General features: G+C 40.0%; 1 protein-coding gene across 1 annotated transcript in view; it reads right to left on the minus strand.

Moving 5' to 3' along the window:
- The window catches only part of SULF1 (sulfatase 1), an 87,871-nt gene that overhangs the window by 39,260 nt on the left and 31,760 nt on the right, over positions 1-16,851 (minus strand). Inside the window, exons 6-10 of the mRNA XM_008583510.1 lie at positions 14,985-15,135; positions 13,862-14,037; positions 12,400-12,528; positions 12,063-12,119; positions 11,119-11,248 (exon numbers count right to left, since the gene is read on the minus strand). Of these exons, the coding sequence (XP_008581732.1) occupies positions 11,119-11,248; positions 12,063-12,119; positions 12,400-12,528; positions 13,862-14,037; positions 14,985-15,135 (643 nt within the window). The remainder of the gene's footprint in view (positions 1-11,118; positions 11,249-12,062; positions 12,120-12,399; positions 12,529-13,861; positions 14,038-14,984; positions 15,136-16,851) is intronic.

The raw sequence follows: 16,851 nt of genomic DNA on the forward strand, positions 1-16,851 counted from the left end.
TTTTTTTTTTTTTTTTTTTTTTTTTTTTTTTTTTTTTTTTTTGTCTTTTGTCTTTTTTCTCCGTGTCCGGCAACGGATCACAACCCTCAGTGTTGCCCCCGCACCGGACCGGGACCGGCAACGGGATCGCAAACCTCGGCGTTGCTCCCGCGCCTTGCTCAGCCAGTGAGCGGGAGCCGGTCTGTATGTGGGATCCGAACCCTCGGGCGGGAGCGCCGCCGCGCTTCCCAAGCGGCGCACTATCCAGTGCGCCACCGGGCCGGCCCCGAAAGGCAAGCTTTTAAGGGACCCTGCCATAACTTAGTTCTTTCTTTCACTGTGGGCAAATATAAATGACAATAAAATCATTGGAAATCAGAACTACCTCAGTGACACTAGAGCCAAAAACTGATATATGAATCCTCAGCATCCAGACTAAACAGTCTTGAATGAAACATCTAAAAGCCCTTCCTTCACCATGACACAGAGCACAGCTGTCAGGACTGTTTTCGCCAGACCCCTTTTGCTCTGGAAAAACAAACTTGGCTGCTTTGTTCTCTGCCCCTGAATTTCTAATGCGAGTCAGGGAAGGTGGCACACGAGGTAGACAGAGATGAGTTTAATCTGAGTCTACTGCAGGGTGAGTGAACTTTCATGTTGCCCAGAGATTGGCAAACCTGTCAGGCTTTCTTTAGTGTCTTTGCTTATCCTTTTGCAAACACTGCACACCCACCAGAGTGTGGGCACGCTCCTGAGAGAGAGTTCACGTTCCCAACAGACACACGGGGAGCTTGCGGTGGGTTTTCTAGTTCCTGCCTTCTACCGAGACCGCTGCAGACGCTGCAGGCTCACTTCCGAGTACACACGACACTGCATCAGGGGGAAACTGGAACAATTGCTCTTCACCCTGGGGGTCATTTCATGGGATCCTCCGCATCTTACTTAAAGACCCCATAACTTCTTTTACTTTTTATTTTCCCCCTTCTCCTCACTAAAACATTAATTTGGGAGGCAGGAGGAATATTGACCTTAATCTTAAGTTGGTCATGGCTGTTACGAACTAAAATGCAGTGTTACCAAACTTGTCTTTTTTTCCCTTCCATTTCCAAGTATCACCTGTGTACTATTATTTATCAGAACTTTTGTTTAAATAGACACATTTCTAGACTGTGGCTAGGGTAATATATCTGCACTGTACAATTAGGTGTTTGTTGTTTCACTTATATATTCTCAAACATATTAAAATAAATACATAATTATTAAATAACAGATGTTCTTTCATGCACCATTTAAAACAATCTCATATCCCCCCCTTATAGTAGTACCATACTTTGGGTGACGTCTTGATTTCAAAGTGTCCTAATGTAAGGTACAGTCCGGCCAAGGGTCCCAGATGGCTTTGCCAGCAGACAAATGGCACTTGTGTACAGATGGTGTGCAACTATTCATAATGAACCAAGATACAGAGTCGCAGTTCATTTTCTCCTATGGGAGTTGTATGACTTCAATACCCGTTGAATTATCAAAGCTGCTTTTGGATGGCTACTGTATTGTTCCCACGTCCCAGATATATAGGGCTCATTTTATGATTTTACTTTAGACTCCTACACTCCTGGTGCTACTGAATTTGGTTATTTCAAATTCTTAACAGGTTACAACCTTCTTCTGTGGCTTGGCTAGAATGTCTTGAATGTTCAATGTCTTTATCCAGAGAAGCAGGAGCTCAAGAGATAAGGCAGGAGACTTCCGGTCAAGACGGTGGAATAGATGGTCCCCAGTGTTACGCTCTCCCACAAATCAACAAATTTACAACTATAAAAAAGCAACAACAGCCAAGCTGAGGCTGCTACAGCTCGGGGAAAGAGGAGGAGAGACTTAAAGAGTGTATGAAGGTGGGAGACGCCATGATGAGAGAAAGAAAAAACCACTCTGACCATTTCAAGCCCTGGCCACTTCCAGGCTGGAGCTGCCAAGCACACAGAGCAGGAGCTAGCAAAAATTGCAGTTGTGCTCTTCAGATGAAGTTGCTTGGAGGTGGCAGGGGAGAAGAGGGTCTTGGTGGCCCCCAGGCCAGCAAGACCACTAATAGGGTTCCCGTGGAACCACATAGGAGCAAGGAGCCCCAACAACTGAAAAAAGGAGCCACTCAGAGGCTGGGGAGTCATCGTAAGGGACCCACGCATGACCCGTCCCATGGGAAGCATTTGCAGCATAGGCAGTGGGGGAGACAGGCCCACCAGGGGAACACTGAGGCACAGCATGGACAGCTGATCTGCATCCCAGTCAGTGTAGGATCACTCAGAGGAGACCAGTGGTTTTCAAGGCCTGGGTTTGTGGCACTGACAGGATGTCCAATTAGCTTGAGGAAGTACCATGAAATTTGCAAAAAAGTTCTCAGAAACTGACAGACAGCTCCATTAAGAAATAACTATATAATATAGAATTCTTGCTGGTGAAATGTGTCATCAAAAGAAATAACTTTTCATAGCTCCAAGAAGTTTGGGAATTAGTGGTGTTTCAGTGTTTCTGTGTCTATGTATATTTATTTTAGATCCAAATGGTTTATGACTTATCCATCCACCTGTGTAATCTCTGCCTCTAACATGTAAAAACTGAGTTTCCTACTTAATGCTAAAGTAGCAAAACCATAGCCCAGTGGATTCACAATCCATAGCCAAGTGGAAACTTAACACATGCTCCACTTTCAATTGTCAGAAAAGTGTGGCTAACTTCATTCTTAAAAAATGATGGCCTGAAGTCTTTTTGTGATTTAAATTTACATCAGCTTTAGTATAAACACTAATTTTTAAATCACATGACTATAATGAAAACCTTCCATAGTTTTACAACCACAATGCATTAAAAAAAATTCTGCCTCTTTTTCTTGGCCTGGAAGAGCTGAGAGTACAAGTGGATTCCTCTAGAACATAAAAGTGTAGGCAGAATTTTCAGTGACTTAGCCTATTGGGAATACAACCTGCATTTTCCCATTAGCCAAAGTCCTTGTTGATTTCCCATGGGATAGAGATGAAGGGAAAGGGTGTTTCCTTTCTGGAGAGTTGAATTAACAACACTGGATATTTGGCACTGTCCTTTACACTGATATTGTATCACCCCAAATCAAATACACATACATATATGCATGTATGTGTACACACGTGCACATATATATGCATACCTATATACACTATATACATACATATATCTACTATATACTTGGGTAAAGCAAGAGCCACTGATGAAAATGTCAATTATTTTCTCTCCCATGAGCTCTTTGAAAAAGTCATAGACCCTATTAGATAAAGTAATTAGCTAGAGGCTTTGAAAATCTTCTTAGTGACAAGTATACTAGGACTTCTAATGAAATGTCATTACCACACATTGCCACAGTCACTTTAGTGCTCTATATCATGACAATTTTTAAGATTGCACTATAAAACCTTGGAATAGCTGCAACTAAAATGGTGATCTTACTTTATGAGTTTACGGAGGGAGGCAAAGAAAGAGAATTTTTAAAATAATTACTCTGAAACTCATGCTGCAGCAAGCCATTTAAATAGTCAAAATAACAAGAAGAGGAGATGATTTTGCATTGCAGAAGAGTTTTGGAATCAGACAGAAGCCTGAGCTCAGGTGAGGCACCTGCTAATGAGACATGCAGTCAGCCTCAGAAATGAGCATTGTTCAACAAGTGCCCTTGCAGAAATACATCTGTCACACTGTCACGATTTATTTATGCTCTCGAAGTTTATCAGCAACTCAGTTAATTGCCAAATCTGATTGTTTCCATCTTTGCTGACCACTCATGCCTGTAATTCCTTTCCTCCTTTCTGGGATTACATCATTTCAGTTCTCCTCCTGCACCTCTGATTTATCAGTCTGCACCAATAAATTAGCACACATTCATCCCATAAATATTTCTGCATTCCCACTGTGGGTGAGGTGCTAGAAAAAACTATTTAAATCATTTCTTAGGTTGTTGTTATTTCATTTTAGCCTTTCCAACTACACTGGGAGTTGGAGTTAAGGGCAACGACCATGTCTCATTTTCCTGAATTGTTCCCAGAAGTTAGCTCAGCATAGAATCACTCTGTTAGGTAATTAGTGTTTTTGATTGATTATATCTGCTGGTACATAAATAACACCTGATAAAGAAGAGAAGGCTGGCTATTTCGGTACAAGAATGCGTGTGTGCAGCTAGTTGGTGGAATGAAACCTAATGAGAAATATGTTAAATGACTTTCAAACATGCCATTCATCATCATTTTTACCACCATTACCACCATCTATTAAATTCCTATTTGATGCCAGGCACTGGTCTAGAGTACTTTATATGAATGTATTCATTTAATCCTTACAACAGCCTAGAGTGCTGTCACAACTCATTCACTGCAGTAGGGTTTTGTAGTAGTGAATATTATATTCTGCCTTGGACTTGGGAATGGTGTTTTATAGCTATATTGTTGTGGCTTAAAGGCAAAAGTCTGAATTTTCAAACTCAAAAAGCCTGGATTTTGAATATCAGTTTCATTACATTGCTCTGTGTTCCTGAGCAAGTCAGCTATGCTACCTGAACCTTTGCAGGTCATAAGCGTTAGAGATAAACACACCGGAAGAACTCAGCGCATGGTCAGTGCTCAACAAAGGCAGCTGTTGTTATCACTGTTATTTTATTATGCACACTGTTTATTACTTAGAGAATTAGATCTAATGTAAACTTGATGAGAAGTGGCCATTTTTAACGGAGATAAGTATGGGGTTGGGCATCTGAAGGCTTCAATTTTAATTTTCTTTTGCTGCTAACTCTGGCCTTGAGCAAACTGCAGAATCTCTTTGTTCTTCCAGATTCCACAGCTGGTAAAATTAATACTTGCTCCTCCTGGCCTCAAGGATCTGTCATGAGAATAAATTGTTGTGTGTTTTGGAGTTTTTAGGAGAAGATACACTATATGAATCCAGGGCAGTACTATTATAATTGACCTTTAAAAATGATTATTCAATCCCCGGGCAAGTTAGTGTTTCCTGGTTGTAAATTGTATGTAATAATTATTATTTAGTGAGGAAGACCATATCTTTGAGTCACAGAGATTTGGTTTGAACTCAGATTTGTCACTCTTCTAGCTGTGTGACTTTGGTCAAGTCATTTTCCCTTCTGAGCACCAGCCTATTCATATTTAACATAGGCATAATATCTATCTTAGAGAATAATTTCCCATGTAAAATGCCTAGCACAATATTAAATGATGATAGAACTCTGGTAGTTCTCTTTCCTGAAGTAACCACTAGGTAATCATTAGAATCTCTATATTTTAAATTGTTTATATTTCTCAGATTGGTTAAGAATGTTCCACATTCTTATTTCTGCCTACTTATGCCCATTTTCATGAATAAGAAACACAAAATTTCACTACAACTTTTTAAAAAATACACTGCAATGAAAGCTTAATTTTATGCACACACACATTAGTTCTCTGTTACTATATGTCTTATTATATGGATTTGGTCATAGTGCAGGTCAAATCATATTCTCTGAAATGTAACAACTGTACAGTAATTTTGTGATAATCTGACTATCCTTTATACCAGTACCAACAGCATATAAAACAGTTATCTGCATGTGGATATATGTTTAGAATTTTTATCTCAACACTGGGGAATATAAAGAGACAATACAAACATCCCTGTCCAAACTGCTACTTTAAACTGGTGAACTGATGTTGGCCAACCGCCGAGAGCCAGCATTTGTTGAGTGTTTGCTATGTGCTGGCACTGTCCCAGGTGCTTGATACATTTAACTTATATAGTCTTTGCAGCAACCCTCTGGGGCAGGTACTATTAGTATGACCATTTTACAGATGAAGAAACTGAGGCAGTATGAAGTAACTTGCTCATAGTCACATACCAGGAAAGCAGTACACCAAGGATATAATCCCAAGGCACCCTGATCAGGACAGCAGTAAAAAAAGAATAGTTTGGGGCAAAGTGTGAATCTTCAGGTGGGCCTAAGGGAAGGGGAGAGCATTTGGGAAGGTGGAGGCAACATACAGATGAGAAAGTACACCAATGTCAAAGGTTCAGATTCCCTTACTGGCCAGCAGCGAAGGGAAAAAAAAAAAAGACAAAAAAAGTGGGATGAGCAGGTCATATTTAAGAGACAGGGAGGAGGGGGACCTGACCAGGGTAGGCCATTAGAAAGTGGTAGAAAAGAAGATAATACAAATTAAGCAGGGTGGGGCCGCCTTATATAGTTTATGAGTGAAGAGTCTGTTCTTATGCTTGTCTGTTTCTGACTTGTTTGGAACAAATGCGCAGAAGCAAAACATCTCAAGATGCACAACTGCTCAGGCTCATCCTTCAGTGCAGGTGGAAGAGGTAAGGAAGCAAGGTTTGAAGACCATATGGTTGACACTGGGCCCATATGCAGACAAGAATTCAGTCAGAGGATGGTACCAGGAGCTCAATCCTTCTGATGTAAACTCTGGAATCAGGAAAGCCAGGGGGATATGTCTATGAGCCATGCTGCAATTTTAACCAGAAACCATGAGTTTCTGGAAACAGGCCATCAATTCTGGCAAACTAACAATTCTAGCCAGATCTTACTGGTAAATGTCTTTTTATTCATGCTGCAGCTGGTCACAGAGGGTCAGATGGAAATATGGTCAAAGGGATAAGTTCTAGATGAGAACATAGATCCTGGAACTAAACCAGTCAACATCCAACAAGCTATATTCTAATTTCCTTAATAATACTATGAGCTTCCTTGTATTCTTATAGAATTCTAAACAAAATCTCTGATTTTATATTGATACAGTAGCAGAAAGGCAAACTCAATTGTAAAGATTCTGGAAATCAACAACTCAACAAAAGGACATGATTTTGCTCTATAAAAACAAAACATGCTGCTTTTTTTCTTTCAAATGCCAGAGAATATATAAAATGTACTTCAAAACTGGATGCTCAAGGAATTTATGTTTTATGGAACTCCTATTTAAGGAGTCAACACCTATGTATAGGAGAAGATGACAACGACCCAGCCCAATAATGATCACTTGACATTTGTTGTTCTGAATCTTGGCTACTTATAGGAATTATCCAGGAGCTAAAACAAAACAAAACAAAACAAAACAAAACAAAAGTAAACAAAACCAAAAAAACCAACACTGACACCTGGGTTCCATCCTCAGAGGGTCTGATTTAGTTTGTCTGGAGTGGGACTTGAACATCAGCCTTTTAAAGCTCTCATATGATTCTCATGTGTACTCAAGGTTGAAATCCATGGTCCTAGGAGCTGCGAGTGGCAAATGCCATTCACAGCAAATACTATTCATAGTTTCAAAGGGAAAATTATACAGTTTGGCAGAGGCAGTGTGCTTCAGGGGAGAGAGTACTCAAATGTGAAGTGAAGAGATGTAGGTTTTGGCTTTGAGTTTATAGGTTAAGTTCTCTGAACCTAAATTTCCTTATCAGAAAAATGGTATCATTCAACTTGAAGATTTCTAAGACCCCTTCCACCTTCAACATACTCTGACTCTAGATCTGTGGTTCTTAATCCTGTTTAAAAAATACGATGCCTTGGCCTCATCTTCAGACATTTTAATCTGATGGGTCTGGGGTGAGGTTGTCTATTAGTATTTTTCAAAATCTCCTCCAGTTGATTCCAATGTGTAGCTGGAACTGAACATCATTAATCTATGCTCTTTGTTGAGCTAAGTCTTTTGAGACAAGAGTTGAGATCTGCACAAGTGTGCAAATGTGCTCGTGTGTGTGTGTGTGTGGAGTGTCTGCACATAAATGTCTTGAGGGTGTGACTCCTAGCTGAGAGTGGTGAGAACTCACACTCTGTCTTGTATTAATTCAGGAACATGAAAGTAATGCAAACACATATGTCCATGTTGTCTTAATTAGTTGTCCCTGCTGGTTGTTCTGTTCACATAGTCAAGAAGTTATGCCAAGTGCCTGGGATTCCAGCCCATTTTAGTTCCTTGCTGTCTTCACAGGAATGAAAACAACAGGTAGGATGGCTTGGAACAACACCACCACCAACATTCACGCACTGGAGGAAACTAATCTCAGTCTCACCTAGTACTTGACATATATGACATCACTTACTCCTCAGAAGAGTGAGATTAATTTTCTTCATTTTAGCAATAGAAAACTTGAGACTCAGGAGAAATTAAGTGACTTGTTCAAGAAGACACAACTAGAAAGTGGTGGCTGCCAGTATTGCAACCCAAACCTTTTGACCTCAAATTCCTCTTTCCTTTATTTACTCTGTTTCATGCATCCACATTGACTCCCCACTCTCAGGTGACCAGGCACAGGAGTGTGGTGGGAGCGGGGCATACAGTTTCTCTTTGGGGATTAGAAGTGACGAGAATGGGGCTGATAGTGCTGATCTTTCCTCTACAGCCCATGGAGGGTCAAACCTGAGATTCTGTTGCCTTCGAATGAAGACAGTTAACCTCAGAAGAGGAAGAGCAGCAGGGCTCAGGTGTGAAGCCAGCATCAAGGGAGCAGGTTCCAAGCACGTCAGTTCTAGCCTTAGCTGCTGCCTTGATCCTGAACAATACAATCTCAGTATTCTGGACTTTTCTCTTCCTTTTTTTAAGTCAGTGATTCTGTCACCAAAACAGATAATCTTCAAGGTAGCCAGACAGAAAGAGCAAGAGAACAAGATTTAAAGATTCTGTGGAATACAATGAGCTATCAGGTTTGACCCAGATTCAATAATTGCCTTGAAAAGGCAACATTTTTTGATGTTGTCAGATTCTTAAAGTGTGGTTTGAGCACCACCAGTAAGTAGCATATCAGTAGGTTAGAAGAGTGCTTTCAGGGAGCATCAGAGTCACCTGGACGACTTGTTAAAACACAGATTGCCGGGCTTCACCCCCAGGGGTTCTGATTTGGTGGGTCTGGGTGGCTAGAGAATTTGCATTTCTCACAGGCTTCCAGGTGATACTGATGCTGCTGGTCTAGGGACCACACTCTGCGAACCACAAGTTTAGAGTAACAATTCACTAGTGCCATGGAGACATGGAAGCTTGAGGTGATCTGAAATACCCTCCAGGTCTTCACCTCTTCTAGAGCTCACTTCTGCCCAGTTTAAAGAAATCCTATAGAAAGAAATCACCATCAGGAGCATAGCTTAATTCTTTGTTCCACCAATTCAGGCACTTCTAAAAGAGATCACTGCTAACATTCTCATATATCAATGCAATGAAATCTAAATTCAGACCGATTCATATAGAAATAAAACAGCGGAGGAAAATTCCAGAGAGCCAGATATGAAAGCATTTCATGGGGGCAAAACAAGTTTAGAAAAATATGAAAAAGCAAAATTGAGTTTTTAACATAGTTAGCATTCAGCACATTCATGAAAAGCATGTGCCGAAGTACCATTATCTAGTATACACAACATTTGCCCTTCAGGACATATATTAAAATTTCAGTGCAAGCCATATGGAGAGGTTTGCAAAACTGTACACTGAAAGGTAGGCAGTGAATCTTATTCCCAAATGGTTATAATGCTCACCACTTAGAGGGCTGAAATAGTAACAAGATCATCAATTTGCATGAGATACGTTTAACACTGAACATTTCCAACTCCTGAATAAAGGTAAATTAGCCTATTGAGGCTGGCTCATAAAAATCATCTTAGAGCTACAAAACAATTCTGAGGTTTTACTCATAATAATACTTAGAGCTTCCATAAGAAAGATTTGAAGATTTCACAATAAAAGATAATGAATAGGTCTAAGCTTCTCCACTGAACACTTGAAAATTAAGACTTGCTAGAATGCCATGAAGGTCTGGTCTTATCTCTTCCTTCAACAGTTCTCCCTCCCCACCCTCTTCTGTTTCAAAGGGATCCTGTGTACAGAAAAGCATGAGGAAATAGAGTATGAGGATCAAGTTGTTTATTATGTATGTCTTCTCAATAAGCTAGATACCATATAAAAAGTGTGTAATGAATGAGGCCATTTTAATAATAACCGGGCTACCCATTTTATGTGTCTGATATTTTGAACTGGTGTTGACTAATTGTGTGGATATCTAGAGGTCAGAGGAGTTAAAAAATAATCACAAAAGATTTGAACTTCTCTTCGCCTTGTTAGTGTGACTTACCAAGAAAGGCAGCAAGTGGCTGAGTTTTCGAATCAGACAACTCCTGTTCGGATCCCAGCTTCGCCACTTACCAGCTGCTTGTTTGTAAAATGGAGACAACTGTGCCTACCTCACTGCACGGATGTGAGGATTAAGTTGAGGGAATACATTTAAAATCCTGTGTACCATGCCTCACATAAGACAAACACTCAAGGAATGCTAGTTCTTTTTACTTTCTTCTGATTTTGTTCTAAATTTCAATAACTTTAGGCAAAAATTCACTTCCTCTCTCATCATGACACAGCATGTTCTTTTAGATAGTGTAGATTTCAATCCAGTGTCTAAAATGCCTGGTATTCATATATTGTCACTTTCCTTAAAAGCAGTGTTAATTCATTGTACAGTACTTCATTTGTTCTTATTAGTAATAGTTGGCACTCTGGGTAGCACTGGACTCTGTAGTCATATTTCTATTAGTGAAGAGGATTTATTCTAATGAAATATTTGATGTCAGGAACTTTGTGAGCAGAGGCAGAAACAGTAAACAAACAGAATATGGTTTCCCTTCTCATTCTCCAACCTCGGTCATAGATTCTGTGCTCCACTCTGGGTTAGATACACCTGACTTTAGCCTAGGGGAAGAAGACCCCATCATGTCTCCTGGGGTGGTTCACTGCCCAGAGGCTCAGCATTTCCCCATGTCTTGACTAAGTAGCCCTCTGACCACTCTTTGATGACTGCTTAATAGCAGCTCCAGAACCTTCTCCTCAAATGGAACCAGTGTCCTTTGGCTTAGAACTCTCTCTGAGGGCACCATCTTTTTTAACTGGAGGGAGCCCAAGTAGTGATGAGGAGGCCCAGCTTGGAGCAGTCAGACAATTCTCTCAGTGGAGAGGTGTCACGGTGAGCTTCCCTCATGACCACGATGAAATGCTTATTTGTACCCAAATGTACATTATTTTATATGTTGAAAATCTTTTAAGTGAGAAATGAAGAAGCACATGAGTAGTGGTACAGAAGAGCCGTGTCACTTACCTGCCCAGGTTGCTCACAGGCTGTCTGGTACCGGGCCTGCTGGCATAGTTCTTTGACCCTCTCGTATTTGGGCAGGTGATTTGACTGTTGGATATTCTTGCTGGATTCCTCCTTCTTACGCAGAAATTTGCTTTGACAGAAAGGGAAAAGATTCTTACGTGAGAAGTGATCTGAGTGACCTATCCCCAGTCCTGCCTGTTCTCTTTTTCCTCCCTGTCTCATGACTCCACATTCTTCAAACAGCAAGAAATAGATGTCAAGGCGCTATTTACCGGAATTCAACAACTGATGGGTCCTTTGTGAAAATTACAAGCTGGGCACTATGAAGATGAAAGGTCAGAACAGAAAGAATCATCCCCCCCACCCCCCTAAAATCATTTATTTCAAAACCTTGAGAAGAATGTTAAGTTTTACATGCTCAAAGTTCTTTTTGTTAAACAACAATTTTATAAATGCTTTTTTCTCTCTCAATTTATGTAAGGAGAAAAACAAGGCAACGAGCATTGTGAATCAAAAGGGGAATCCTAGAAGTGACTATGGAAATAATTACAACGGCATAAATTTATAAACTTAAAACTGTGAAAAGCACATAAGGAAAAGAAAAAACAGAGTGTCAGGCAAGCCCTGGAGGCTACTTGGGAAGAATGGTTGAGAACGTCAATTGACTGGTCCAATCAGGAGCCAAGGCTGAGAGATGCAAGAGCAAATCCACACCCAGGTAAAGGCTTTGGTCCCACCCTATGAGAATGTATTTTTTACAATTCTGATGCAGCAGTGATTACTCTGCTGGCTAGGAGAGAATAAGTAGCAAACCATTCCATCTTGTGACTAGGCTTACGAAATCTGCATGCTTAGTAAACCAAAATAAGGAGAAAAAAATACCCAGCAGGGAGAGCCGCCCACTAGGACTGGTTCCCAGAAGCACCCCAGGAACTAATAATTACCCTCTTTCCACTAGGAATGTATCACGCCAAATTTTGGCCTTCTTGCTTGTTCGAAACCTGAAAGCAAAATAATAATATTTACTGTTGGCATCTGGACGTTTTTCCAAATGGATCTGTGCTAGCAGTTTATTTAAAGAAGCACCCTCACTTCCCGCAGAGGATGACTACATCTCCATCAATGTGCTATTCACGAACAGCCGAGAAGCACTCAGCTTGGGGTGATCTTCAAGGGCAAAGCATATTTTGCCTTTACTTTTTTTAGCTGCCAGCTGGCTCTGGGTGCCAGCCAAGAGCTCAGTGTGTTTGGGGAGGGCTAAGAGCAGGAATATTGACGCACCTGTTACCTGGCTTTTCCAGGTCCAGAAGTTTGAGGACAGATTTGCCATCCACATCGGGAGGTGTGTCAAGCCCAGCGATATCCAGGATCGTAGGGGCCAGGTCAATGTTGAGAACGATCTGTGGGACTCTGCAAGGGGATAGATGGTTACAGCACAGACCCAAGGCCAGTGGAGGGTGGCATCTAGGGCTGCTTTTTCCACAGCAGTGACTCACTGGCTTTCAATCCCTCTCACCCTCTCCTCTGGTCTCCGAGGGATGGGCGGTTGTGTTTGGCCAGGGTGGATGAGTGGTCAGTAGCAATGGCGCTGAGCAAGACTAACAGATCTCATGGGGTCAGGCTGGACAGATGCCCAACCTCCTGTGCTCTGGCCACACTGTCAGACAAGATGTGACCTGATACATAGGTTTTGTGGCATGTACTTTCTTTTAAGACCCAATAGTCCACAACTCCTCTGTTGAACTAGGGCTCTAAAATCAATACTCTTAAAAAGGACACACAGTTTTCAGAGTTGAGTCTGATCCACACTTCCTAGTGCTTCAAACATAGAGCAGTCTATCTACAGATCTGACAACTTCCAGAGTGTTTCTAATGATCTTAGGAGACCCAATAATGTTCTTCAAAGAAACCCTTCTTCCTCCCATCACCCTCTCCCCAGGATGTCGTGTGACACAGCAGTGGATGAGGCATATGGGTGAGATTCAGAATATCTGGGTTCTGGGCCTCAACACTGCCACTTCCAGAAATCAGGGCTGCTGAGGCTGGTGCTTAGGGTCTGTCCAGCTTCTTCACTGTTACAGCAGGGGTCCGGGCTGATGCTTTTAAGGACCATTCCAGCTTCTGAATTCTATTTCTACTCTTTTACTCTTCCCATAATTCTTCCATATACACAATCTCATTTTGTACAAAACATTCTCCTATGATGGGCAAAACCCACTTTATGATGGGAAAATAGAGATGCAAGGACCTGCTCAATGTGACAGAAATAGAGCTCTGGTTCTATGAGGTCTCTTTTCTTTTAAAAGAAAATCATGCTTTTTAAAATTTAATTTTCTTTAAAAATTTTTTCTTTAGTAATAATTAAAAAAATTAAAAACTAAGAGAATGGCATTGGTTGTTTTAAAAAATGACAGTGTATCTCTGATTCAAAGAAGGTAAGGATAACGTTCCCGAAGATCACATTCTGTTCATGAGCACAGGCCAAAAAGACATGGATTCTGGACAATTTGAGAGAATTAGTTATTGATACCCTTATTTTTTCTTTCTCTTTAAATAGTATACTTTAGTTAATTTAACATGTGGCAGGGGGAAAAGGTTTTCATCTTCTAAATTACCAAAACTACATATACCCTTTTAGGTTTTGGATGAAAGGAAACCAGACACTGAGATTGGTAATTGAATTATCTTGGATGCACATGAGGTACGACAGTTGATTAAGTGTTGCAAACAGAGAAATACATACATTGATCCTGGCTCTACACTTGGACCACGAATAAAGAAAGGCACTCGAATATCAAAGTCATATGGCATGGATTTCCCCTTGACCAGTCCAAACTGCCCAATGTGGTAACCGTGGTCTGCGGTGTAAATGATGTAAGTGTTCTCCAGCTCCCCCGTCTCCACGAGCATGTTATACAGCTGAAACACAGCACAGGGACGAGTCAGAAGCAATTGTGATGGCATAAGATGACACTCAGTTGTGTTGCTACGATTTTCCCCAAATCTTTTTTCTATTATTTTTAAAAGGCAAGAGTTGCTTTAATAAGGCTGACAAACATGAACATAATCTGCATTTTCTATTTGCTTACAATCTTGGAGGGAAAGGTCCAGTGATATAGTTGAAACATAACTTTTTAAAATCTGGCAACATTCTATGTATTGGTTTTGTTTGCTTGTTTGACAGAAAATGAAACGAAACTACCCCCACCCCAAACCACATAAAACAACCTGTACCACCAAACTTCGTAGGTTTCACTTTGAAAAGCGACTATTAAAGCAAATTTTAATATCTATCATCATTCTTATATCTAATTATCAGGGGTTACAAAGAGACTGCCTATGAGCTTGATCCAGCTAAATTCAGACTTAGGCATGTCTTATTTGACTTATGCTATGTTTTAAAATTCAGGAAATTTCCAATAAAAATTTCTATATTTACGGCTTTTTTTAAAAAGTCAGAAGACTTGATGATACTTGATCCACATTTCTACATGACAAAAAAAAAAAAAAAAAAGCACTTTAGGTAGGACACTTAATTTCTGGTTCACCACAATCCCCACAATTCCTTATTGCCTTATACCGGATCTGTTTTAATCATTTACATTATTTGCTTAATTTCTGAATGCATTTGAAGGTGTGGCCCCTGAATTATGATGTTTTGATTTTTCACTGGCTCCACAAGACCCAAGACTGGAGAGGTAGACAGAATGGGGACAAGATAAAGGAAGAATGATTAAGTTATTGAACACACACTCTCTCTTAAGATGATGCTAGAAAATGAAAAAAAAAAAAAGGATTGGCAAGAATGGGTCTACACAAAGGAAGTTAAGCCAAAACTCATCACCGAGGTAGGTTTATATGCTTACCCTTTCCACAGAATCATCCACTGACATCAAAGTCTGGAGCCTTTTGCGCTGTAGGACGTTTGTAAATTCCATGTGGATAGGCAGCATTGGTCCTGTGTACTGCATAATCCAGTGTTTATCCATATTTGGTGCATAGTTATAACTAGGAGTTCTGAAAATATACGGAAAGGAATCTTACTATATATTTTTTACTTAATCATTTAGGGAAATACCTCGTTAAAGGTTGTAAAATAATCATTAGGAAAGATAATTTAGACGCTGCTAACATATCTTTCTCTCCCAAGTATCTTTTTGTGTTTACAAGAACATCTGAAGTTTTCACCACCCCAAACAGCACATATCTTCTGAAGGATAAATTCAGACTTATGAAACCAAGACTGGCAGCTGAACATGTAATTAGGGCAAGTTCATCTGGGTTCACTGAATAAAATTTGTTAAGAAATGCATCAAGATGATTATGGTTATGTTACAGATCTACAGATAAAACTCAGTAATGCAGAAGGGAATGTCCTCATGGCGATGTTAACTCATAAAAATTTTATTGCTAATTAGGCTATTAAATATAGTTACAAATGTGTTATGTGGAATGATGATGAATCATAATTTCAACACACTTTTCTCTTGAATTTATTAGAGTATTTTATTGATTACTTATATGAGGGTACTTCAAAAAGTTCATGTAAAGATTTGAATTATCTTTCAATTCTGCTTTTCCAAACTTTTTGAAGTACTGTCATATATCTAGTCTCCCATGAGTTTTTCTCATTCCTAATCTCCTATATAGAAACCATTAATTTAATTGAATTTTCTGGAATCATAACCAAGTCTGCTTCTGCAATATACATGTTTACTAATAAAGCTATTCATTTAATAAACAAATGAATATAGGCACAGAAGCTTAATTTTTGTTAACCACAGGGAGGTGGGTCCTACTGTCCTATGGGATAGGTTAGTTCAAGCCTACACAGGTATTTAATCTACCGCCAAGATCCAAGCAGTGTCTCATGCATTCCATTGGGAACCCGCAAAATATATTACCTTTTCTTTGAAGCTTTACCCTACTTCCTTGACCATTAGGTGCTGCTGCCTCCTGCTCCTGAAGTACACACCTATGCTAGAGCAATTCTCATACTGAGAATTATTCATTTATATTTTAGCTCTCTACCCAGACTATAATCCACTTGAAACTTCTCCTTAAACGTTATTAAGAACATATAAATGTTTAATATTAAAAACTTGATATTTACCATGTGTCAGGTATGGTGCAAAGTGTTCTTGTATAATAACTCATTTAATACCTCAGCTTTTCTGGAAATAGGTTTATTATCCCCATTTTACAACAGAGAAAACCAAAGCTTAGCAAAGTTAAATAACTTCTCTGAATTAACAAAGTTAGTAGGAGGTAGAACCGGGACTGGATTCCAAAGCCCATTTGCTTTAGTGAAACGAATGGAGAGTGAAGTTAGGGTTGCTTCCTACATCTGAGTTTGCTCTTAATAAGAAGCCCAGCATTACAAACAGCTAGTCTCACAGAACAAGAAACAATCTGTGTTCACCGAAAAATCTGATTACCAGTCTCTATTCTGGGGAGGATCCCCACAATAAAACACTGTGGATAATGATGCCTGAAGGTGACTTTGTGCCATTAATTATATTATAAAACTAGAGAAATGGCCAATTGCTGTGATCCCAGTGGTCTCAGGAGTCTTGACTGAGTATTCCACTGGTTCTGTGGGGCATGAATTTCTCAAGAGGAAAACTCAGAGTTTCTGAGACACATGGTTGTACACTGGAACACTTCCATGCACACTGGGCCATATAAATGCCACCTGTTACTACACATTTCCTTCTGCCAGTGTTTTTGCAG

Source organism: Galeopterus variegatus, unplaced genomic scaffold (genome assembly GCF_000696425.1).
Source record: "Galeopterus variegatus unplaced genomic scaffold, G_variegatus-3.0.2 Scaffold2949, whole genome shotgun sequence".
Lineage (NCBI taxonomy): Eukaryota > Metazoa > Chordata > Mammalia > Dermoptera > Cynocephalidae > Galeopterus > Galeopterus variegatus.